The sequence below is a fragment of the Platalea leucorodia genome, assembly GCF_965183815.1.
Source record: "Platalea leucorodia genome assembly, chromosome: 19".
Classification (NCBI taxonomy): domain Eukaryota; kingdom Metazoa; phylum Chordata; class Aves; order Pelecaniformes; family Threskiornithidae; genus Platalea; species Platalea leucorodia.
In genome coordinates, this window is record NC_138841.1 from 4,246,317 (window position 1) to 4,272,168 (window position 25,852).

A 25,852-nucleotide genomic window follows, 5' to 3' on the forward strand; every position below is an offset into this window, starting at 1 on the left:
GTGTCTGCTCCCTCCCCGAGCGCCGCCCGGGAAGGTTCAGAGCAACCAGGTGGATGTTTTAATTTTTTTTAAGGGCGCTACAGTTGCCCCACAGTAGTTGTTAAAGGACTTTAGCATTGTTTTCAACATGAATTTTATGTATTCGCTTCATCCAAAGTAGCACTTCAAGAAATAACTGGGCGGGGAGGATTTTGGGGGTGGTGTCCTTTTAGTTCTAAGATACAGAGGTGGGGGATTTAAACACTGCTCATTTTAACCTCATTCTGCATCAGGTCTGATGCAATGCCAGGTAGCATTGTGGGTGCACGATTACAAAGTGTATGTTAGCTTTTTTATTATATAAACGTATCAGGTAATTATTTTAACAACTCAAACATCACGCTACACATGCAGCAGCGTTTTTAAAAACTTGTCTATCGAGAGTTTTCAAATGACTCGTTTAGGTTCTCATATGAATGCGATTACGCCCATGCAAGCTCCTGGAAAATATCAGTTCCTCTTCAGGGACAGGAAAAAAAAACGAAGCTGATTCAGGATTATAGACATAGAGGCATTGTTGGACTGGCGTAGCTGTAACCATGGCTTATGAAAGGAAAGGAAATACCCTCCTTCAGAGGAAAAAAGGAACGACAAGCTATGTTCTTCACAATACTTCTAAAAAAGTAGAAGAGTTTTGAGCCAAGTGCTTACAGAGTATCTTGAAGCTTCCGCTTGACCAAGTCCCCTGTCCGTGCCTCGGGCTGCGCGGTCCGGCTGCTCTTTGGTTAGTGCCCACTGCGGAGCGACTCAAACCTTCGCTGAAGTCGGTGGGTGAAGTTCTTTTGCGCTGGCAATGTTGGTTAACTTGGTTCGTGCTTATATGTCTGTGAGCCCAAGCGAAACGTAGCCTATAATGGTTTCATAATCATCGTAGTGTGATTCAGTGCGTGGCGGAGCTGCCACGGTCTGGGAGCTTATCTCTTTTGTTCCTGAAGTGGCACATGCCAAAGATAACTTACCCTGGTTTGTTAGCTTGCACGGTTGTACGTATGCTTAAACTGGTCTTGATATTTATTTTCAGTTATTATTTCACTGGGAAATAACTTTCAAAAGAAGAGTTTTGTCTCTTTCAAGGGTAGGTATGGGTCTGCTGAGGAGACTCTTTAATGGTCCATAGCATAGCTAAAAGGAAGTTTACCTTTAGGCAAGCAGTAAGTCATTATCTTTGTTTATGCTCTGAACTCTCGCTTATTGTCCAAAAATGGTGGTATATCTCAGACTCAGGGAAAATATTTATGCCATCAGACTAAATAATGAGGCCCTTGCGGTTTGTGATCTGTGTGATTGGACTGGTCAGGATACTTCACTGAATGTAAAGGGGTAATATGCCCTGGGTATTTCTAGATCTTGTTTCTAATGCTGTGAAACTCTATCTCTTGGTTAAAGGTTTTGAAATACTGGGTCAGGTTCCCCAGCTGACGAGTACAGATCTGTTTGGCAGAATGAGACTGTTTGCAAGGGAGAGAACTGGGTAATTGAATAGGGTTGGCGCGATCTTTTATTAAAAACTGGGACGAGGGAAGGCACCGGGACGTCAGGATGACCGGAAAGCAGTCTTGGAAAGGTCAGCTCAGGAGCCTGTGACGCTGGAGGGCCAGGAAGGGATTTGGATTTGGATAGGGGAGGAGGAGCTTAGATATGTGCTTATTAGCACTTTGATCCAGAGATGCTTCTTGTTCTTGTAAAATAATAACGTAAACCGAATAGAGCTTTTTTCCATTTTTCAGCTCCCTAGTACCGAGTGGCCCTGAAAGGGAGCGCTGGGGAGTGTTATAGATTTGGTAGAACAGGTATTGGCCAGGTGTGCTCTAATGCATTCAAAAGTTCCCTGTAAATCAGTGCAGAATACAAGTGCACTTGTGGGTTTTTTGAGGGCAGTGACTTTATTTGTAGCATCTGCTCCCAGCCTGTCGCCTCCGCAGCATGGGATAACCTATGCAAACAGAGCAGTGAAAGGTCTTCTGTAGCGGCAGGTTGCACAGAAGGAAGCGGAGGCTCTACCACTTATATATCTTTAGTGTTACCTGTTGTTGTATAAATGATTGCTGTGCAAACTGGCTCCTGCTCTTTATTTCTGCAAGTATTTTTACCCATATATTTTAGGACAGGGCTTGTTTATGTTATTAAGCTGATTAAAGACTATAGCCATAGAGGCATGTTAAGAATAGCATGGCTTATTTCTATAACACTGTGAAGTAGAAGTCACAATGGGAGTATTTAGAATATAGAATAGAAGTGATTACTGCCCAGACTAATAGCTTTAAAATATCAAACTGCAGTTGGTAGCTGTCCTCGCTTTGAGTGTGCTGTTCAGTAGCTAATGGAGAGATGCAGCTGCATGCTTCTATGTCATCTCTTTTTAAAAGAGAAAAGCACAGATGCAGTCACATTGAAAGTCCGTGTTCAAAACTTACTGTCCTGGGGTAGCAGAGTTAGATGATCCACTTTGTTCTAAGATCTCAAAGAAAACTTCTTCTTTTTAGTTCTGGCTTATAATGCCACAAAACTAATATAACTTGATGAGTATCTGGCAAAAAAAGTTGTTGCTGTTTCCCATCAGTACTGATGCAGTCGTAGCACCTGGGAATTTAGTCTGAGTAAGGACTGAGATGGTTCTGAAATTAAGCTGTGCATCTCCTGAGCAGACGTTCAGATGTTCCAGATTTAAAACCTGCTGAGGGAAGTGATGCAGCTCAGACTCAAGTACCAACATAAGCATGGTAAATGTTAAAGGCCAAAAACAGGCCCCCTCTTTTCTCACCCTGTATGGCTACTTATTTATGTATTAACATTAATTTGCTGCTTCTATTGCAGTCTCTCCCTTTTTGTATAAGATGAACAGGTTGTAAATCACACTCCTTCCCTGTGGTCTCAGCTAGCCAGGCATCCCGCACCAACACAACCGTCAGCAGAGGTACGTGAAGCTGAGGGAGATGGTCAGGTTCACGCGTCCTGGACAGCTCTGTAAAGGTCTGTCGGCTGATCTGCAAGCGTAGCTGCTGCTGAACAGTGACCGACACTGCCCTGGCCCGCTGAAATGTGGTTTGAGTCAATATAGTGAGTTTCCTAAATTCCACTTTCATGTCAAGTCTTGATCAGGCTGGTTTTTGTAATTATGATAGATATGAACAGGTTTACCAAATGCTCCGCTCTTGTGTGTTCCTCTTGAACATATGGAATGGATCTGCAATAGGGAACATACGTGCAATGCTCACAGATGGTGCCGTGCAGCTAGATTGGTGTTGGAACAGCCCCGATACCCCGGACAGTCGTGGTCGCTTCCACTGAAGTTTCCTTGAGCAGCCCATGCCAATGGTAGGGCTGGCCAGAAAAGTCTGTAAGAAACATTGCTGCTTCATGGAATTTCATGTAAAATACCGCGTGAAGCAGGAACATGACTGCGTTATGAGAAACTTGCCTGCTTAGCAGAGGGGGCATGAAGTAGATTTCTGATTTCTCTTGCTGTGTGAAGGCTACCTACTCCTCTCTGTAAGCAGAACGTGCTGTTCCCAGCAACTGGAAAACTGCTTTGGCATAAACAAGACAGAACTTGCATTGGTGCATAATTCTCCAAGGCACAGCTATGCAAATTAGTTGTAAAGTAGCAGTGACTTCAGAAAAATTAGAGTTCAGTTGAATGTTTTAGCTGTATAGGTTTCTCTAGTAAGGGTTAAGTTAACCCTTTATCACTTGCCCGTGAAGTGGAGTTTGGTATCTCTGAGTAGCTGCTTCATGCTGTAGCATTTTCTGCTTGATACAGAGTGCTGAAAGATGGATGTGGCTCAGAAAAGTGTATTTGGTTGTTGTGCAAAGCACAAGACTACATCATCAACAGGTATATTTGCATCAGAGACGAGGATTTAGTCTGTGAAATGATTGCCATTGTTAACAAAATGATGTTAAATAAAAAAGCTTATTACTAGGCAACGTTAAGCGTGTCAGCAAAGGTGCTGGGGAAAAAAAGCTTTTTGTATGTGAGGTTCAGATGATGGATCTTTGTTCTTATGTGGGCAGTAAAATTCTATTTAATAAATGATGGTGATACTGAAACAGTTTGAAAGAATAGTAATTAAATGGGTTTTTTTGTGGCATTGATTTTTTTTTTTATGAAGTGGTTTGGGCTTGTGCCATTAGCAATGCGTAATGGCATTCCTAGGAAACGTATCGTAGCACCGAAATGTCAACTTTACTGTTAAGTTTGTGTAGGTGGCCCGGTTTGGACCGCATTCATCATAGCTCTTCAGTCTCATTTCAGTGATGTTTGCAGCCGGGTGATCCAGATGTGTAATTTACAGTAGTACGGCTTTTAAATATCCGTGTTTTTCCCTCTCCTCTTAACTTTGCCTACTTCCTGGTGAATATTACACTGTCGTGTTAGCCCGTACATTCTGCCTACGCCATCTGGGTGTGCATATGTTCATGACCCCTTGGGAAAAGGTGAAAAATGCATCTTCTACAACTGGTCTTGGAAGTTGAAGAGAAAATGTTTGTCTTGTGTATTCTCCCCTTTCTCCCCCTGGGCAATTTGCAGTCCAAAAAAACTGGAAGCTGAAGTTAAATGGAGATTATATGTCATAGCTTAGAATACTGATTTTAATGTACAAAGAAATACGTGGTAAATTATGTTCCATTTTTCAGGTTTTCAGGATGAATCTGGAAAAACTCAGCAAACCAGAACTACTGACGCTGTTTAGCATTCTCGAGGGAGAATTAGAAGCAAGAGATCTTGTCATAGAAGCCTTAAAGGTATGTTGTACCATGATAAGAGACAAAAATGACAACAGTACTACTCTAGGTTCTGCAGAGCGCTGGCATCCAAGGTGAAGTTCAGAAGCAAAGATTTATTACTGGTTCAGAATGCTATCTTAATATCAGTAGTATTAGATAATAAATGCTATATATCATTCTATGTCTTGGAATTCTTTATTGAAAGCTGGCTGCAAGAAGCATTTCAGTGTTGAAGTACAGTGTTATGCATGTGCTTTCATCCTTTCCGATAAAGAACCGAGTGTTTCTGCTGTCATGAGAAATGTAAAAGGTCTATCAGACTTCCTTTGTTGGTTTTGTTCCCCTTTAGTAAGGGGGGCTTCTTAAAGCAGAAACTCGTCTCACCAGGAGGGACCAGAGATTAGTCTTTTCGTGAGAATAATGTCACACTAAGAAAAAAGCATCCATGGCTTGGTATTGTACTAAGCCAATGTAAGCTGGCACTGCTGCTGAGAGCAGCAGACCTGTGTGCTCAGCTACTTATTCTTCCCCTTTGCTGGCTCAAGCGTTAGTGTAACCTTCTGGTGAAGCGGATACCAGCTAAAACTAACCCATCAAAAAGATTAGTTTCAACCCGTGTCAGTGCTGCTGACGTCGCGGTTGTGTGAGCGCTTGGGATGGGCAAGGCAGGGGGCGGTGGTGCTGGAGCAAGTGGAACCTCTTCTTGCAGGGATAGCTCACGCTGCAGCAAAACCGTGGCCAAAGTGGTGGCAGCGTATGTGGCGTTAGCTCTGCGCTGCCGCTTCCCTTGTCCAGGTGGCGTGGGCACTATGTGGCCAGTTTGGGGTGTGAATGTTGAGCCTAGAAAATATTTTAAAAATGTGTAGTCCACGTGTAATACTGCTACTTTTGGAAGGATGCTTAGTTGACACTCAGCCTCAGTAAGGTGGCAAAAAATAGTGATATAAATGATGGAAAGGGTCAATTTTTGAAGAAATGAGTTGCGACAGGGTTGAATATTGAAGGCTTTTTCAAGCTGACCTGTCACTGCTCATAATGTTTAAACTTTCAGCTATTTCAAAAGCGGAATGGCAGCTTGCAGGCCTGAGAGCTGCGGGGACTTGGTTTTCCAGCAAAAGCCTTTGTTGCTCGATTCCAAATACAAGCACCTTTGGGGGGGGACGGAGGGAGATCCTCCTCCAAAACATCGGGACACTTACGTGTTTATTGTTTACTGTTCTTTCATTTAGACAGTCTTTATTTTGGAGAAATATTGTCACCCTCTCAAGACCATTGATGGGGTGGAAGGCTTGGTTCATCTCTCAGAACAGACTTGCAAATTTCTCCTCTGTCCTGGGATCGGGCTTCTAATTCCGTGTGGCCAGAACGTGTTACCAAAGCAAGCCTCACTTTAATATCGCGGTGTGAGACGCGTGTGATGGGAGCACAAGGGACCGATGGGAAGGAATGCAGCAGCTCTGTTCCAAAGGCTTTTTAACGTGTACCTTCCAATAGCAGAAAGCAATTACCTTTTCTGTTGAAATTTAACCTGCAGTTCCCTCTTGCATGAGGAGATTAATATAGTTAGAATACCCTTTGACATAATTTGTGAAGCACTCGTGACTGAGGAGAAATTAAATGAAATTGTAACCTATACTTGATAATTATGTAGTATAAAATACCAAGTTAATCAAAGGTTAGTGCTTTTCTTCCCCCTTCTGTAAGGGAGACACTGTAATGTTTCGTCTTAAGAACGCGAGGAAAGCTGAAGGTAGTAGGAAAAGGGCAGTAAAAGCTTCGAATCGGCCCTGCCTTGGGCTGCCTGCAGCAAACGCTGAGATGCTGTAGGTCCCCAGCCGCGCTGTTACTCGGGTCCGAAAGCTGCCTTCGGTAATGCCGCAGCTCGAGTCCGGCTTCCTGCTGGCAGCAGCTGCGTTGCCCTTTCGATACGTGAAAGGAAAAAAAAGCCATGTAACTGCTTAACCTGGTGGCTGGAGAGAGTTTCAGAAGCAGAAAACTCCTAGCTTTGTTTTGTCCATTTATTTGGAATATACGGTTAGAGAAACTCTGGCCTTACTGTGCTTATCTTTTTGTTTACTGATAGTAACTGTGGTTACAGCTTTACGGTGCTTTACCGGCTGAAATAATTTTGTTGTGCGTGACTGTAATTAAAGGAAAACCCACCTTGCTGATCTGCTTACTCGCATTTTGATACATATGAAAATGCTGCCCTGAAGAAAAAGCCTTCTAAGACCGAACGAAAGGTTGAAACTCGGAGGGTATTTAGTCTGACTTGCACGCGTTGGATAAATGGAGCTGTAACTGGCGCTGAGAGGGGTCGAAGCCTCCAGGGCTGGTGGCAGCCTTGGTTGTTCTGCGCGCAGGGGAATCGTCTGGCTGTGGGCTCGCAGCTGCCCCCGTGTTCCCCGAGCGCTGTGAACGGTGTATTCTGCCTCTGCAATCCGATGTCCTTGGAGGCGTGAGAGTTTAATATTAAATGCACGTATATGTTGGAAAGAGGCGGAGTGGAACCTGAACTTTGTTACAGGATCGTATGATCTTAAACAACGGTGGTGGCTTTTTCCAGCAGTTACATTAAACACAGATGTCAGTGGTTAAAAATCAGAGGTTTATCTGCCTATTTACTTCCCATATAGTAAGAAAAATGCATTTCCCCTCCTGGGCTAATTTGACTTCTAGTTCAGATTTAAATGCTTCTGAACTCTCTAGGTGTTTGAGGCAGATCCTTTGGTACATTATAGGAAAAAACAAGCACTTGCAGAGAAAAAGAGTGCCTTAATTTGTAAACTTGTAATTTGATGATGGCACAGCCTACAATAATTGATATTCCTGCATGCTTAGAGAAAAGCATTTAGCATCTGGCATTTAGCAGAGAGAATCCATGCATGCAGATGACAAAGCCTAAAATAGTTTTCTTCTCCCTCATGATATCAGGCCACTTGTTGGCGGGCACTGGCCCCGTTTCTCACTGTGTCAAAATCGAGCTTCTGAGCCTGGCTTTCCAGAGACAGTTTGCTTAATTTGCTCCTTTGCTTTCCTTCCTTTCCTTCACCTCCCCTTCTCAAAGCTTTACCCTTTCTTCCATGCTACTGGGTCCTGCCTGGGCATCTCTTTGCACCCTGCCTGGAGGCAGCATCCCCCCTCTGCAGGGTGGGAGAAAGGGCTTAACTCCCAGGGTTATTTGTCTGGGGCTCAGATTCATATTATAAAGAGCAGTTGTTAGGTCACCTCTAATCCATGCCTCTACCATATCGTGACTTGCCCTTGCTGACTTTTCTCCTTCACGTTTTTTTTTTTCCGGGGTTTACTTCTTTTCCTTGTGTGTTGTTTTTAGTTGAGTGGTGGGTGTTTGTGATGGGGACCGTCATCTCTCCATATGCCTTTGCAGTGGACCTGGTCTTGACTTTTGACGTCCATTTCAAATTGCAATGTTACTTTGATTCAAACACACGAAACTAGTATAAAAGATTAAGTGAACAAATCTACTGTATTCAAAATATTCTTTTCCAGTGCTTCAGTTTGCTTCCTCTATTTTAAAACCTCTTTGAAAAAAAAGCTTTTTTTTTTTTTGCCTGAAAGTAGCTTCCTGTCCACTACATAAATCTCAATGTTCTCCTCAGAGCAGACCTTAAGTCCCATTTCTTATTGTGTTCCTTTTCCTGTAGTTATAATTGTATTTAAATCATCCAAAAAAACAGATACTGTCAGAGAGTTGCATAACACTACGGGCTAGGTTCTCGGTCCTTATTGCCATGTAGAAAGGATTGCATGCGTGAACCACAGGCTGGTCTTCTAAAATAGCACACCACAATTGGAAATGATTCAATATTTAAATAGGTCTCCATCGCTGTGTTCGAGCACTTTGTTCCCTGCCCCCTGTTCTTTAAATGAGAATTTTCCATACATTAGAAATGAAGGTCTGTTTACTTTCAGAAAACAGGAAACAGCTTCCCGGCTTCTTCTTTTATGTTAATAAGGCCTTAGGCAATTTACACTGGAATAGAAACCATCTATTTTGTGTTAATGACTGGGACCAGGTATTCATTGCGTTGCTTCTGAATTCAGTGATTCACTCTATAAAGAGTATTAATGCATTGCAAAATTAAGTGTTCATTTGCCAGTGGATTTAGAAATTAAGTTTACAGTGCAGTTTCAAAAACTAAAAGTCTACCTTCTTTAAATAAAGTTCAGTAATATAAAACCTTACTGCAGATGCTAGTAAATCTTTCACAGATGCGGCAAAATGGGCTTTTGCATCGCTTGTAAAGCAGCTTAGATCTAGCAGCGTTCCCATGGGCACTGTCCTGCTGGAATGCAGGCTTTTCTTACGGCTTTTCTTGCAAGTTCGGGGAATTTTTTGTTTATTTCTTGCTTGAAGCAGCACAGTTTGCCAGTATCTTTTGAAAGACTGAATCTCTCTACCTTTTCAGTACCCAGAAAGGTCCTGAATGAGGAAAAGAGGTGTGGGAATGGCTTCCCTGCTGGAATGGCTCCAGCTCTGAATTTCAGCCGTCCGGGTGTTGTCAGGCTCCCTCTTTTAATGGTGACCAAAGTGCAGTTCGTCAGCACAGTACCGTCCCAGGCCATCGTCGCAAGTGTGCTGGGAGCTGTGCGTGGCCAAGCTCATACTGGGATTGGCACTGTCCGTGCCACAGACCAAAAGTTCCCAGGGAAAGAAATGGGCGGTTTTGCTCTGCTTGACATTTCCCAAGAAAATTTCTTATATTTTTCAAAGCTGATAACCGGTCTTATGTGAGCAAATCTGGGTAGCTCTCGTTTATCTGGTTTGTTCACTTGATATAATGACGGCAATTAAGACGGATACCATATTTGAGCAATATAAGTTCTGCTGCGTGGACCTCTGCTAGGCATTGCTTCAGAGCTGGAGCTAAAGTAAGACTCGCAATCCCACTCCAGCATTTTGACATTTATTTTCGTGCAAAGCAAGTGGTCCCCACCCCCATTTCCCTCCTCTCTGTCAGCGATTGCTGTGCCCTCAGTTTGTCTTTATTCCCAATATCTGTCTCTGGGGAGAGATGCTAGTAAGGAAGTTCAAGGCAGTAAGAAGCTATTTAAAGATTATACCAGTCTCTGGAGCATAAAGGAGGAACTTCTGTGCAAATTATTGCTGGAGAACTGCATACGCAGTAGCTACAGTTAATTAACAGCGTGTTTGTGTTGTGCTGAGGGTTAAAACCTAAACTCTAAAATTACAGGCAAGAGTAATATTCTACTTTGTATCCAAAAAAATACTTGAAACAAGTCTTGGAAATTCCCCGTTTGATGTTCCAGTAAAACAAGCTGTAAAGATTATTGAAGGCAGAGAGAAAATGCTGTCTCATAAACAAGGTTTCAGTAAAAGGAAATCTTTTATTAAAAAAAAAAAAAAAAATTACACAAATAGATTATGGGAAACATTCATCCCAAAACAGTGGAGAAACCCCAAGAGGAAACAGGAGCTTTTCCGTAACAGAGTGAAGCCTTTGCTTTGCCTGCCTGCGCAGGAAGCGTCTCTTCAGCTGTGTCAGATATTGCTTCTGCTCCATAAACCCAGAATTACCTCTTTTCAAATGGCCTAGCAGTGCTCAATTACCCTAACTGGAGCTAGACGCCAGCCAGTTTCAAGTGGAACCCTCTCTGCGCATGCCTAATTCTTCTGATTGTCAGGAGGTTTATTTTTAAGGGTAGTTAATGTGCGTAGCTGCTTCCTTTTTTTTAAGAGCAGCCCAAGCTTAAATGTTATCTTTTTTCCTGTTGGGGGAGGGCAGTTTAATAGTCCTCAAAATCGCCAAATAGTCTGTTTAGTTGCTTTTGGAGTTTGAATGTTTTGATAGGAAATTCATCAGTCTGCATATTTGAGATGATGCAGGTGGAGATCCTAAATTAGATGATCTTCTAATTGCAGAAGATTGCATCTTCTTTCAAAGCGCAATTGATGTTGTTGGAAGTCTGTATGTCATCTCTGGATTTCCAGATTAAATTTTCCATTCCTAAGTTAACAATGTTTTTGTAACCTTATTTCCTTATTCTTGAAGCTTGATTTCCCGTGGATTTATGTGTTTGCATAGGTTGATGCTGAGATCCGAGTTGATTTTTTGGGGCTCATTAATAGAATATTTCTCTTCCATTATCAAGTTGCTTCTGTTTTGAAAGTTGAACAAAACCTGTATTTAAGACTGAATTCCAGGTCAGACAGGACAAAATCAAAACTGTTGGAGACGTTTATACGTGACCTCTAGTGTTAGTAGAAGAAGTTGAGCTGAAGAGTTGCCTCAGTGAGGAGCATAAGCCATGGGAGAAGTCACTCGTGTATGGGACGGTTCAATACCTGTATAAAATAACCTGTGTAGGTCATTGCGCTGTGACTTACTTTCAGAAGAGCTGTCCCGATTATTTTAGCGACGGAGGTGGCTGCTCGGGGGACCCGTAGCACAGAGGTGTCACGGGCAGCAGCCTGAAAATCCATATGTGCGTTTCCAACTGCATGGTGGCCCAAATGCCAAAGCGCTGCATTTGTTTTTGTAAACTAGATGTGGTCGGCGTAGAATGACCTGTTTAAGACTTTTCCTAGTCTAGACAACTTTAATTAAATGTTTATGCTCTCCTGGCTACTAAAGAAGAATAGCTGGACTTCAGAAAGCTACTAATGTTATGATAGTCTCATCTGTTTGTCATGCTAGTTCAGGAAAATACTTAATTGCTCAAAGTCGCAAGGAAGATCTTCTTGTTCTTTCCCAGACAGAAAATAAACCACCCCACTGAATTCAACAGAGTTCAGAGCCCAATGCTGCGAGGAGCAGAGGAAAGACATGGCTTTGGTTGCACCTTCAGTCCTTGCAAGGAATCGGAGGTTATAGGTGGTCAGTGCGACCATACTCCCAGTTCTTTAAGCTTTTATTAGAAAGAACTTGCCCAGAAGTAAACTTTTCGGATGTCCCCCATGTGCTCACACTGTTAAAGCACTGGTGTCCCTCTGAAGGGTTTCTCCCACGTTCCTGTGTGGCTGTAGAGTCACCGGCACCGGGGTGGGTTGGGTTTAAGGGAAGAGCAGCTCATCTGTCAAAGCAGTTAGGCCAGCTGCATGAATACCCCAGTTTGTATTTGCAGGCTTTTTCATGCTTGAGTCACTTAAAAATTCCCTGCACACTTGTAGTGAGCTTTGGTTGAGTCATTTTTACAAATTTTTCAGAATAACTGAAGATTCCCTGCCCCTTAAAAAAGGAAGAAAAAAAAAAAAAAGCCTGTAGTTTTTCCTGTGATTCATTAAACCAGGGGCAGCTCATTATCCAGGGCCGCCCTCCCATTTCCAGGGCTGATCTCTTCCTTCCTCTTCTTTTTTTTAATGTAAAGTTAGAACAATATCTTAAGCTCTGATCAAAGGGATCCACTGTTCCTGGTGGATGTTACTGATAAAGAGGGAGGGGTATTTATGAGTGTGAGCTGTTCCTCTGTATTTGTTTACTGCAGGGGTTAAAATACAACTCCAAACCAGTATCATAGGACGAATGCCCCTAATTGGGTTTGGTCATTGAGGAGATATGGAAAGAAAAGTATTTTGGTTTGGGTTTTTTATGCCTCTCGTCAAGGTAATGCGTGCACTTCTCCCTTTGAGAGCAGAGATTGACTTTTATTAATTTTTTTTGTGCTAATCACATGGTTGCGTCTTGGACTATAAGCAGGATGAGAAAAATCTCGTCAGCTGTTTGAGTAAAGCAAAGCTTTATTGTTTATCTCTCGCTCCTCTGACCCATAAAGCTCAGTTAGAGCCGTTTGCTTTTCTGTGTCGGTGTGTCTGTACCAACCGGGTGCGGGGCGGTGTCCGGAGCATCGCTATTGCTCTGGTACGCTGGAGGGAGGTGTTTGCGTTTTCGGTACAGTTTACTGGGGCATCAGAAAACAACCATTCCAATAAATACGGGCTCCTAAGTTGTCTTTTCATTTTACTCAGACGCAGTCTTTCCTTTGTAAAAGATGTCCTTAAGCAGTCCCTTAAGAAATGGGTACGTTAGCCGTTGAGAGTTTGCCGTTCTCATTAGCTGAAAGGGTTTCTGCAGGCGAGCGCAGGGAGGCTGGCGCGGGTTCGCTCTGTATTCAAAGCCGATAGCTTGTTTTCCGCCCTGCGACAGCTGAATGCCATTTCACAGCATCAGCAGAGTCGGGGCTTTGTGGCGCTTGTGCTAAGAGCCCTTCACCAACTCTGAAAAGCTACTGTGTTTAATTTGGAATGGCTTACTTTCTGTTTACGCTCGTACGGGTGCCCAGATGTGAGCGATGCATACATAGAAAGCAGAAGCACGCCCGATAGCATGCAGGCAGGATTTGTTCGGAGCGGTCTCTCGAGGCAAAAACATGTCAAGTGTGTGCTCTGTCAAGAAAAGCACAGCTAGTGTCATAGCTTTCCTCTGCAGGACACACACTGCTTTGCTAGTCGAACACGCTAAGGTATGCTTCAAATTAAACTGCTGTAGAGGTGACAGCACGCTTTGGTTAAAGGGACTGGGGCTCTTGCATTTCGGAGAAAGGTGTTGTAGGTAACCGGTGCAGAGGAAAGCCCGCATCTTTCTCTATGGCCTCACGTGCCTGTGCAGAAGGGTACATAATCATTTATACGCTCTAGAAAAGTAAAGGTATGAATTATCGCGTAAGGACCGGTTACCATGACTATAATGAATCAAGAAGAATCAAATTTAAACCTCAGATTTGGAAGGTGTTCTTTCTTGGCAGGGTGCATCAGCTCTGCCGTGCATGGGGCTGTGCTGCCAGTGATGCACGGTGGGATGAAACGCCGGCACAGGTTTTTCACAAATGCATAGCATTTTGCCCGTAACCGTTTCGGTGGAAATCAATGATTAAATTCCTTGGAGCCAAGATAGCTCAGCTCTGAGGGCCCTTCTGAGTCTGGGTCTGTTTTCCCTCTTTTGTTGCATGGATATCTGTTTTCATGTGGTTTCTTATCGTGGTGGTAAACATGTAGATAATATTTTAATATCTCTGTGTTTATGAAATTTTGTTTTGCTTTTTAGAACTTCACAGTAGTCGTTCAGTAGGATAAAGCTGTTGATATCCTGACAAACAGATTTCCAGCTGGAATGGCTGATTCTAAACGTTGTAAATGTAAAGCCTAGTACATGTGAGTTTACTGAATTCTTACACATCACCAAAAGAAAACTAATCATTCCTATCTTGCTTCTTAAGAAGCTAAACTTTGTTTAGTCTGGATGAGAATATTAAGGATTTTATTAACAATTTACGGATTTATAGGCTATTGCGAGAATAAAACTCTTTAATTGCTCAACATGAAATTCTTTGATGGTGACATAATTGCAACAGCCACACAACCGCTCCTCCACTGAAACAGTAAATGATTAAATCTTTCGTTGAGCAAGAATTGATACTTACGCTTCTTTCCTTTCACACGGTTGTGGAATGTAAGTCATGGACACAGATAGCAGGTAGCTGTGGTATGAGGATGTTAGTAGACTGAATATATTGTGGAGATGCTGTCTTTTTAAGCGAGACTTTCCTTTGTTTCTAGTTTGTTTGGGGCCACTTGGTTAAAAGACGTTGTTCAACTGGAGGGACAGTGAGAAATTAATCCAGCACGTGCTTTATATAACCCCCCCACACCTTTCAGACCGCCTGTGAATAGTGTGTGTTTGCTTGTGTTCTAGCTGGGGAAATGCAAGCGTCTTTTGCAAATCTTTTCAAGACTCGAGCATCTTCCCTGGCGAGCAGCTGGCTTCCAGGAGCGGTTGTGAAGCAGGGGGACATCCAGCTGCGCGGCGCTGGTTCCGCCTGCGAGAGCTGGGCTCGCTTGCCTGTACTTGATCCTTTTAGATTTTATTGTCTTTATTAGTGGGGGACCATCAACTTTTGCCTCTTTTAAATGTATTAACGAGGGGTTTTATTAGCTGGGAGCGTAGCTGAAACCTTAAATGTTACCAGTTTAAAAATCCCTTCTGATGATAGAAGGATTATTGTCCTCACCATACACCTAACTTTTCATAGTCTTAACTTGATCAGAGCCTGCCATCAGAGGACTGGTCTGTGCACCCAGTATGTGAAAAACATGGTGTTTGTCCCCTTGCTGTTGGTCCGATCCGAAATGGCAAGGTCCGGGCGGGCTTTGGAGATCCCGCAGGTGGCATGGACTGCACCGCTGTTCAGCGGGTAGATCGCTTGACCGGTTTGTCTTCTGAATTACTGTCCCTTTCTTGCCTGTTAACCAAGGACCTTTAACGTGAGACTTGTGTTTTTTCCTGTCTGAATACTCTTATTCTTAGAGCAGATACCAGGATATGAATCAGACTGTGTTAAGATCTCTTTATCCCTAGGTGGAAAACTGGGGAAGAGGAATATTAGCTACAAATTACTTTCTTCTTTAGCTAGTTTTCTATTTTAAGTATATTGAAACGCAAATTTGTTTTTGTATTGCAGGCCCAGCATAGAGACACGTTCATTGAAGAACGCTATGGGAAGTACAACATCAGCGATCCGTTAATGGCTTTGCAGAGAGATTTTGAGACCCTGAAAGAGGGAAATCACGGTGAAAAGCAACCAGTATGCTCCAATCCGTTATCTATTTTGAAAGTGGTGATGAAACATTGCAAGAATATGCAGGAAAGAATGTTATCCCAACTAGCTGCTGCGGAAAGCAGGCACAGAAAGGTAAGTTTTGCTTCAAATAAGCTGTGCAGAAGCTAATAGGTGCATTTTTAGAATATGTTAACTTCAGCGAAAACACTTAAACGTCTTGAGTTTTGGTAACTGAAAGGGCTTTGCACCTTTGTTTAAACTCCTCACTTGATACGATGCAGCTGGTAAGCTTATTAATTATAATTCCAAAATTTGAAATGTATCAAGATGGTTTTGTTAGGGGACACAAAAAATGAACTAGCTTATTCACAGCTGGGAGGTACAGTGCTTTCCAAAATGTAAGAAAGCATTTCTGGAAGATTGAATTCTCGGCAGACATATCACTGTTCTGCTTGTGACTTGTTCTCAGTGGTTGTTGAAGGGCTGGTACCAGGTACGTATGGGAGTGCACCTCTTTGTGCTTTCCTAAAAAAGTATGGCATGACCAAAACTATTTTTCATGCTATTTGGCCTCTTTAATAAAGCACCTATTATTCTTCATATGTAGCTTTAACTTATATTGACACCAACGAAGTGCTTGGTCCATGTGTCAAACTGTACTTCTGCAGAGGTTTGCTCCTCTGGCATACCATGGTTTGCTAGAGGTGCCTGAAGCTGCACGCAACTCTGAAAGCAAGAGTCCACTCAACTCTGCTTCTTGGAGTCTTGCTGCAACATATTCTCTTTGTGTAACTAGTTAGCTTTTTAAAAAAAAAAAAAAAACATGTTTACATGTTTCTTTTGTCCTGCAGTAAATTTAAACAAGTCAAAATGATTAAAGTATTTGTCCCTGCTATGTAGTCAGGGCAGAGCATAATTGCCCAAGAGTACATCGCTGGAATCTGCAACTGGGAGGAGCTCTCTGGAGCATCCCTGCAGTCACCTGCATTGCAGCACTGTATCTTAACCTCTTCACATACTTCTTTTCCATCTTAAAAAATAGCTGGGATTTTTGCTTTACTTGTGTCGGTGGCAGGCCGTGAGGTGGTGCCGTTACACTGGTGTCTAGAAGCTCTATTTTCCCATGTCAGATCTAGGTGTACGTTTGACTAGTGCCCGTGCCTGGGCCAATACCATCCTGTATTTTTTTTCAGGCATGTCACTCTTGCTTTGATTAAGACTTAGTAAATCATGTACAGAGATCTGAAGTGCAAGTAGTTGCGTTCCGTTTCTAATCAAAAGGTTCAAGGTTGAACCCTCTGTTTCATTGCACGTGGGTTAAAGTTTATTTTCCTGTAGTCTGTTTCGATGAGGATAAGATAGAGCAAGTTTCTTTTGGTCTGTGAATAATCTGAGGCGTTTCTGGTGCAGAAGCCTTACTGTGACATAAGCAACCAGCCAGCCTGACTTCTACATCACAGACACTACGCTTGGGCTGGGCAGCTGCAGGTATCTTCAGCTTTTGGTTTGCCCTCTGAGTCGCTGGCAGTAACAGCAAGGCTGTGCGTTTCACTCTCAGCCAAGTATCCAGCTAATTCGTGCTGTTACAATCGGATGTTTTTTCCCCTTCTCATTCTATCCTTCCTGTCTCCTGTAAAAAAGTTCCTTGTGTACTTAAAGATATTTAAGCATTGTTTGGAAGCTTAAATTTCAGAAAGACTAAGGAGCTTCTAAATTCATGGTGAGCATGTGTTGGGAGAGCCTAGAGGTTTGGTGGTGAGATACGGCAGAGTCTCTTGGGAAGTTTGTATTCTGGCTTTTTTGTTGAGTTAATAGAATTTCAATTATTCATGTAATTCAGTGTTAAAGCTGAAGGAGCTCCTTAACTGGGTCCTTATGGCAAGCAGTTTCATTTCAAGAGCTCATCTTGTTCTTAAGTGGAAGAACAAATTAATGTTCTTTAAAATAAACTTTGCACTGCAGTCCTTAAATCCCCTGTAAGAAACTGGGGAAGAAGCCTTTATGCGAATTACTGCTGAAACCATAGCAAAGATCATCGTCTTGTAATTGTTAGTGCCCCGTGTCTCCGGGACGCGCGATCTCCGGGGCAGTGCCTCCGCTCCTGCTGGGGTTTATATTACTGGTCCTGCCAGGAAATTCTGATGAGGGCACCATAAAACCAAGGACGGATAACGCGAACTTCTCGAGACTATTCTGCAGTCTGGAGAAAAAGCATGCAGTTCAGCTATTTAATAATAAAATGAAGTGCGAGGTTTCCCCGACTTCTTTCACGAACTGACTCGACTATAGCAAATAATAACGTAGTACTGTAACTTGTCCAAAAGCTGCTTTTATGTGATTTTGAGTTGGAGTCAGATGTCTGAGGCTGCAGTGGTTGCTCTCCCGTGTCGTTTGGCTTTGGACCGCGTGCGCAGGCGTTGATCTCTCCTTGCGTTACGCCAGCTTGTAAGTGTGCCTGGGCATCGAAGTGACCGATGTTTGTTTGGCAGGTGATCCTGGACCTGGAGGAAGAGAGGCAGCGGCACGCCCAGGACACGGCGGAGGGGGATGATGTCACCTACATGCTGGAGAAGGAGCGGGAGCGGCTCACCCAGCAGGTATGCTTCGGTAGCTGGTAATTACCCAACCCACGGAAACCCCAGGCTCCTGGGCGGTGAACTCGGTAGTGATGTTTAATTGCGCCTTCGTGTTGAAAGAGTGGTAGGGACCTCCCTCCTCTGTAAGGCGCTCCTAGCTTTTATCATTTGGATATGAAAAACAGCCTTAATTTTTCTGGGTGTTTTGGTAGCTGAGCAGTGCTAAAAGCTGTTAATAGGCAATCAAATGCTTTGAAATCTTACTTCAGCCTGAAATCTGAGAAGTTCTCAAGAACAGGGCTGCACTTAGAAATGATAGGGGCTCTCTAGTACTCAAAATTCAGAATAAGTCATGAAAGATCTCCTGGGGGCGTTATTCAGAGATGATGATAAATATTTAAGCTACTGTTTTCTGTTACTCAAGCGCTGTAGACTTTATTAAACATACATAACGCATCAGCATTTTAAAGTCTAAATGCCTTTAAAAGGCAAACCAACAAAGTAGTAAATGAGGTGGAAGGTAGCTTTGCTCCAGATCTCCTGTTCCCTCAGTGCATGGCAGACTGGGTGTATATCTCACTAAAGGTCAACTGAATTTCACACATGATAAAACTACTAGTAAGTTACAATTCTTACTACGTGCAGCCTGAGTCCTACAAGACTGTCTTGCAGATACCTGGGGCAAGAACCTCTTTCTTAGCCATTGCCGTCTTTTACCGTGTAATTTCTCCAAGGTACATAGAAACCCCATCCCCTTTTGGGGCATTATACTTCATTTACTTTCAGGAGGTTTTGTGGTTCCCTTACAGTCTTTTTTGTTCTTGTCTTCCAGTTGGAGTTTGAAAAATCCCAAGTGAAAAAGTTTGAAAAAGAGCAGAAGAAGCTGTCAAGCCAGTTGGAGGAGGAAAGGGCACGCCACAAGCAGCTGTCTTCCATGCTTGTAGTGGAGTGCAAGAAAGCCACTGCCAAAGCAGCTGAAGAGGGGCAGAAGACAGCAGAATTGAGCTTGAAATTGGAAAAAGAGAAGAGTAAGGTGAGTAAACTGGAAGAGGAGCTGGCATCCAAGAGGAAGCGGGGTTTACAGATGGAAGCACAAGTAGAAAAGCAGCTCTCAGAGTTTGACATTGAAAGAGAACAGCTGAAAGCCAAGCTGAACAGAGAAGAAAACCGTACAAAAGCACTCAAAGAAGAGGTGGAATGTCTGAAGAAAGCCCTGAAAGAGCTGGAGGCTTCTTGCCAGGAGCACAGTCCTGCCGAGTCCTTGCAGCCAAGCCCCTCGGTGATGTCCAGAGGTGTCGCAACTGACGGTCCCACAGTGAAGTCTGTGTCTTGCCAGACGGAGTGTCTGCAGGCCGACCGAGCAAATCCTGCCAGCACAAGCAAAGCTGTACACACCGTGTTTCCCAGCCCTACTACACCTACTCATTCCTATGCAAAATCCAATGGTCATTGTGATACAGACATGCAGACGGGTGGTGAGCTACTGCAGACAAGCGCAGCAGAGAACCAAGTTCACAAGGAGAAATCTGCTGGTGCAGCCTCAGAAAACGCAGTGGAGAATGGAAGCTCTCCTGTAAGAACAGAGTCACCGGTGCATCCGATGTCCCAGCTCCCTTCTGGTGGGGTCTCCCTGTCTCCCAGCAGCACAGCTGCCTCCTCTCTAACACCTTCTCCCTGCTCCTCACCAGTTCTGACTAAACGCTTAGTGGGAGCTTCAGCAAGCAGCCCTGGTTACCAGTCATCCTACCAGGTTGGGATCAATCAACGTTTCCACGCAGCTCGGCACAAGTTTCAGTCTCAAGCTGAACAGGACCATCAGTCAAGCGGTTTGCAGAGCCCACCGTCACGGGATTTGTCTCCTACTCTAGCAGATAACTCTGCCGCCAAGCAGTTGGCCCGCAATACGGTCACTCAGGTCCTTTCCAGGTTTACCAGCCAGCAGGGACCTATTAAACCTGTCTCCCCTAACAGCTCACCTTTTGGCACGGACTATCGAAATTTGGCAAATGCTGTGAGCCCCAAAAACGAATCTGGTCACTCTCCAAGCCCTGGCAAGGTTTCCAGTCCACTAAGCCCGTTGTCTCCTGGAATTAAGTCACCAACCATTCCTAGAGCAGAAAGAGGGAACCCTCCACCCATTCCTCCAAAGAAACCCGGCCTCGCTCAGTCACCTGCTGCTCCCACTCCTCTAACCAAAACCTCTTCCCAGGCGTCCTCTCTGGGTGCCCCCATGGACGTGGCAAGTAGCTGCTCTAACAATTCTGTAGTGGCAAATGGCAAAGACATTGAGATACTCCTGCCAACCAGCAGCTAGTCTCCAGAAAATGTGAATGTGACATTCCATGGCTTAGCGTCCTAGAGCTAAGACACTGTTTTTCCACTCCATGTTATTTATTTCCATAGTAGCAGATTCTGTCTGTATAAAGCATTTAGTATATTTTTTTTCTTTTTTAATAGGTAGGAAAATATTTTTGTTTATGAAGAAACCTTAACTACAGCTATACAGTAGCCTCAAAACGTCTCATGGCAACAGTCAAATCATTAGAGATAACAAGAACCATAATCACATGGGACCTAACTATCAAACTCTAATGGGACTGAAATGCTACTTTTAAATTATGCAGAAATAACTTTTGCAGACTTTTTACTCCAGATGAACATTTTATAAAAAGTGCCTGAACTAAGCCTGCAATATGAATGTGATTCTCTGACAAAGGTGAGGAGGGGGACCATCTAGCTGCAGAAACAAATTCTTCTGTGAGTCCTGAATGTTGAAACCAACACTGTTTTTCTTTTTAATTCTTTCCATTTGCTAAAATAAGTTAGCAAATGTGCTACAGATTCTGTAAGGTGACCACCAGACTGACGCAGCCAGCCACACTGTGTCCTGGAGGACAGAGCTCCTAGCTATCTGAGGAAGCACACCTAGGTTCCTTGGGGTAAAATTCAGCCGCATTACAATCCAGATTACTTTTCTCTCAGTATTCATTGTCCACGTAGTTCTTTTTGCTTCCCTGTCACACATTCTGCAGAGATGCCCGTGTGCTTTAAATGGCTAAACTCTGGTTTCTGGTGTGTCACCTTGAATTTTCAAGCTCTTCAAGCATTCTACTGTTGTGTGTAGAACTTCTGAGAAAAGGATCTTGCTATTACTTGACAAAGATCTCGCTACTACTTGAAAAAAATCACTAGTCCATATGATACAGGTTTTTTTTTTTTGCAACAGTAACATGGGATCTTCTACTATAAACAAAAGCAATAATTTTGTTCCTCATCTCTATCAGTTGTGTCCAACTGACCTGGATTTTACCCACTAGTTAGCTATGGGATCTTGCTTGCTTTCCTTGGCTGCAAATATGGAACCAAATCATTACTGCCGTGTAACTGAATATGTATATATGTGTAAGTAGTTTCACACACATACATACTAAATACAAAATGTATTAGGAAAATCTTTATTCTTGGTGTTCTGCCTAATATGAAGTAAATGTGGGAATTCATTGAGATTAAAAAAAAAAAAAAATCACTTAGGAATTGCCAAAATTTGAGGCAAATCATGCGTGTGAAAAATTATTTGGGCCCAAGAGGGGAGAAGCAGCTGATTCCTGCGCAGAAACGTTTGCTGCGGGAAGCGCAGTCCTCGCCGCAGACGTGCTGCGTGCGCTGCCCGGCGTTCAGCGGCACAGCACGGTTGGTTTTCTGAGTCACTGCGGTGAGAAATACAGGACAAACACCACAGATCTGTGGCAGAGGCTGAGAGCACAACCCTGAGTTAATTATCTCAGGTGGTGTATGTGAGCTGATCCTAAATTTAGAAACTGGACTTGCTGCTGGGCGTCAGTTGATGTTCAGCATTTCCCTCTGCAGCGGTGCCACGTTTACGCAGAGCACAGCTTCCCACTGCCAGAGAGGCTTTCTCCTTTGTCATTTTTCAATATTTAATTAGACGAAATACATCCACCTTTATGGTAGGGAAGATCCCTGCGGCAGCGGGGAGGATGCACTACTGTACCTGGCCCGATGGGTTCCTTCTGGCTTCGAGTCTCGTTTTGTGGGACATCGGAGCTCTTGTGCCGCTTTGAAGCGGCTGTTGCATGAAGTGACCCTGCTGGTCTCTCCCGCGCAGCCGTGGCAGGTATTTGGCCTAGAACAAGAGGTTTTTACGGACCTTTTAGTAGCCTTTTAAATCGTGGCATTATGTGCTCGTGTTCCTAATCCAGTGGATGGGGCTGTGTACTAACAGCGGGGAGACAGAGGCAGCCTGGAGGTAAATGGGCAGTGGCTCTTCTGGAAGCACATTTATTACTTTTTTAATTTTTAAGTATCCACAGCAGACTTTTCCTCTTGATGCGAGCAATTCTAAAAACTGGTGGGCAGATGGATTTTGGCCCATGTATCGCTTCCGATTCAAAAGTGAGGCTTTTGTATACACTGCTTTAACGTGTTTCTTTGCTTTTGCATTAATCTAAATGGTATTATCCCCTTTCTTTATCAATAGCTCTATAGAGAGAGAGATACTATGATGAAGTCTATTAGGAAATGCACTGAGTACAGTTTCTTCTAAAATATAAATGGGAAGGGGGTATGCAAAGGAATGTATTTTTGCTAGTAGCCTATCTTCTGAGAGAAACTAAGCACAAGATATTAAGATGGATCCAACTAATTCAGTAAGACATTTAGAGTTAGTATTTAACTGTTGATGTAGATTCTGTGTGGAAGCAACTAAATATTTCTTCTATAACTCACATCTGTTATAAGCAGACGTTGTTGCAGAGTTTGTCACTGGCTAATGGAGTATAATGAAGTGCAAAACGTATACACTAGTACTAATTCATTAACACTTGTAAATTTGGAAAGCCAAATGTACCAAGCTGAAGTCTTTAATCATTTTTATAGCTGATGGCATTAAACATGTTAAACATTCATATTATCAATAAAGGATTTTATTTTTAAGATGTGCAAATTGCTTAAGAAAATGTTTGGAGTCAGGACTGCCTGTGGCCCGAGGCTGCCTAGCAGGGAACCGGCCAGGTGGTGAGAGCTGGGCGTCCGCGTTCGCGTGGACGCTGAAGCTTCGATCTGTGCTCTGAAACGTCAGAAGAAAGCAAATTTCGTTGGAGTACGATAGCTAACGCGCAGTCGTGGCTGCAGGCTGGGCTGTGCTGCTCGTCCATCTGCCCCGGCTGAAACCCGTGGTGCCGTGGCTCGGGAGGTGCCACGGCGCAGCGGGCTCCGGACAGCTCTGGCTTTTAGGCATTTTTAGTAAAATGTAAGTAGTTTAAGTAAAAACAATTTTCCTGGAGTACCTCTTTGCCACAGGGTTATGTTATTAACCTCGATAATACTTTGGGGGTGTTATACTAATAAACACTTTGGGGTTTGGGGGGAATTAGATGTGTGCGCCAGTCCCCTGCTGATTTTTTTCACGCAGGGTAGAGAGTTTCTCATGGAAATCCCCTCAGCCGTATCACGGAGGAGCGCGGCTCAGGTGCGTCGCAGGATCCAGCTGAGAGCGTCCCAGCCGGGTAAAGGCACTGGCTACAGGAGTCCCCTTTCCCGGGATGCAGCGGGTCCATGCAAGGAACCAGTGGGCTGCTTCCCTGGAGAGCTGGGGGCTCTTCCACGTGCCTCCCAGCCCAACCGCGGGGAAGAGTCCACAGCGGCTTTGTGACCCTAATATCCACCTCAATAGTGACCTGATTTTCTTATCTTTACATCGGCTCAGTTGAACAGGTTTTGCAACAACCTGGGAAGAAGCTCTTTGTTCATCTCTTCGGGCTTGATGACATTTCGGAGGAGCGCCGTGCCAGTGATGGTACCTGCTTCGGCGCAGCCGGCGCCGAACGAGCGCCGCTCCCTTCCCGTAGCCACCTTCTCCGCTGCCGCCAAGCTGAGGAGCCCTGCCCGCGCGGGAGTCGCAACGGGTGCGTGTCTCCCCTACGGCCCTGCTTGCTTTTTATAGCAGCAGAGGTGGAAGGTCCTTGCCCAATTCTGGAATGCCTACACCCCCTTTTATAAACACCACCGTACTACGTTTCTCTTGCCCTCTGATACGCCACGCCGTGTACAATGAACGAGGGCGTTGATGCAACTGCCAGCTCTGGGTGAGGCCTAAGCCCGTTTATAGTGCGATGAGCCGAACCCGGCCCCGTGTCCCTGCTCCCAGCCAGCTTCGGTGCAGGAGGGAGTGAGTCAGCTCCTCAAACACAAGGCGTCTATTCATCCCCCCAAAACTCATCCAGCCGAGCTCTGCCGTGCCGTGCCGGGGACGCGGGGCTGCGCGCGGCGCTGTGCGGGGAGCAGGGACCGAGGAGCGGGGCCGTGGGTTTTTTCTGCCGTCGCTCCTGCAGGCAGGAGGGCTGCAACCACGGTGCGACGGGCAAAGCAACCCCTGCACCCTGGTGCTCCCCCGAGCCCCCCAGCCCACAGGGACCCCCGGGGTGCCCCGCGGCCGGGCCTCGTTAACTTGGTGCCAAGCCGAAGGTCACAGAGCGTTGGCAAAAGCCGGGTGGCCGTTTCTCCCCCCTGCCTGGGGCTGCTGCCCGGCGCCGGGGCCGCTAGAGGGAAACCTGCGCCCGGGAACGGCCGGCAGGCAGCGGGCAGGCAGCGGGCAGGCAGCGGCAGGCAGCGGCAGGCAGCGGGCCCGCTCCCTCCTGCCTGTGCGGCCGCTCCCGTCCGAGTCCGTGCCCGGGGAGGGGAAACGGGAGCGCCTGCCCCGCTGCAGGGCATCCTCCATCGCAGGGCATCCCCATGGCAGGGCACCCCCCCCATGGCAGGGCATCCTCCATCACAGGGCATCCCCCCGCCATGGCAGGGCACCCCCCCCCATGGCAGGGCATCCCCATGGCAGGGCACCCCCCTCCCCATGGCAGGGCACCCCCCTCCCCATGGCAGGGCACCCCCCCCATGGGAGGGCATCCTCCATCACAGGGCACACCCCCATCACAGGGCATCTCCCATGGCCGCAGGGCACCCCCCATGGCACAGCATCCCCGTCGCAGGGCATCCTCCATCACAGTGCATCCTCCATCGCAGGGCATTCCCATCGAAGGGCATCTCTCATGGCCACAGGGCATCGCCCATGGCGGGGCATCCCCTGTTGCAGGCTGTCCCACCAGGGTAGAGGCGGATTTACCGCGTTGTCACGATGCAGCAGCTATTCCCAGCTCTGTCGGCAAGAGCTGGCTCCCAGCTCCGTCCGTCCCCAGCGGGAGGTCAGCCCTGGAGGACTCCGGCACCCAGCTGCTGTCCCAAGAAAACATCCCGGCTCCCCAGGGCTGCTCCTGGCTGGAGGCTGCGAGTCCTGCCAAGGCACTGGCTTCATGTGCCACCTCCCGTCCCCGGCTGCGAGCTCCTGCAAGCACAGATGAAAGCGTGGACCAGAGCCCGAGAGCAGTGCCTGCAGGGCCGGGGCCGCGGGCTGCAGGGCGGCTGCGATGCCAGGTGCTGGCAGGGCCGCGGCTGCCGGCAGGGAGGGCAGAGCTCATTGCTGCTCGGCCAGGAGCGGTGCCGCTGGCTGGGCTGCGAGAGCTGCTGTGCGCCGCTACCGGCCTTGTCCTTGGCAGTTTTCCTCCATGGAAAATGGGTGATCACTGACCAGCTGATCCCATCAGCACTACAGTTATCAGAATAATCGCAGAAGTGCCAAGAGAAACTGTAACTGAATCAGCTCAGCAAAGCCAGTCCAGTTCTCCCACCAAGCATCAGGAGCTTTGGGTTGCTAAATTAATTGGCAAAGCAGGGATGGATTTGTTTGGGCTCAGCCCATACATGCTGGGGGCAGCTGCATGCTCACACCTCTCCCCAGGGCTGGGAGCTCGTGCTGCAGGGGCAGCCAGCAGCCCCGGTGCCCAGGCATGTGTGGTGCCCGGCCACGCTGCTCCAGAGCATGTTATCGGTGAGAAATGCCCAGGGGTGAGCAAAACCCTGGAGCAACAGCAGGGCAATGAACCGCACTGCCAGGGAGAGAAACC

General features: G+C 45.5%; 1 protein-coding gene across 1 annotated transcript; it reads left to right on the plus strand.

The window, feature by feature from the left end:
- Positions 1-4,680: 4,680 nt before the first annotated feature.
- CTTNBP2NL (CTTNBP2 N-terminal like) lies at positions 4,681-22,778 on the plus strand. The gene is made up of 4 exons (XM_082330056.1): positions 4,681-4,785; positions 15,205-15,435; positions 17,793-17,900; positions 18,712-22,778. The coding sequence occupies exons 1-4, from the start codon at positions 4,687-4,689 to the stop codon at positions 20,191-20,193; spliced, it is 1,920 nt and encodes a 639-aa protein (XP_082186182.1). The 5' UTR covers positions 4,681-4,686; the 3' UTR covers positions 20,194-22,778.
- The last annotated feature ends 3,074 nt before the right edge of the window (positions 22,779-25,852 follow it).

Bases quoted from the DNA above. Each gene is read 5' to 3' on its own strand.
- CTTNBP2NL (XM_082330056.1), top strand. From the start codon at position 4,687: ATGAATCTGGAAAAACTCAGCAAACCAGAACTACTGACGCTGTTTAGC. The intron at 4,786-15,204 runs GTATGTTGTACC...TTTGTATTGCAG, and splicing joins TTGTCATAGAAGCCTTAAAG to GCCCAGCATAGAGACACGTT. The intron at 15,436-17,792 runs GTAAGTTTTGCT...TTTGTTTGGCAG, and splicing joins CGGAAAGCAGGCACAGAAAG to GTGATCCTGGACCTGGAGGA.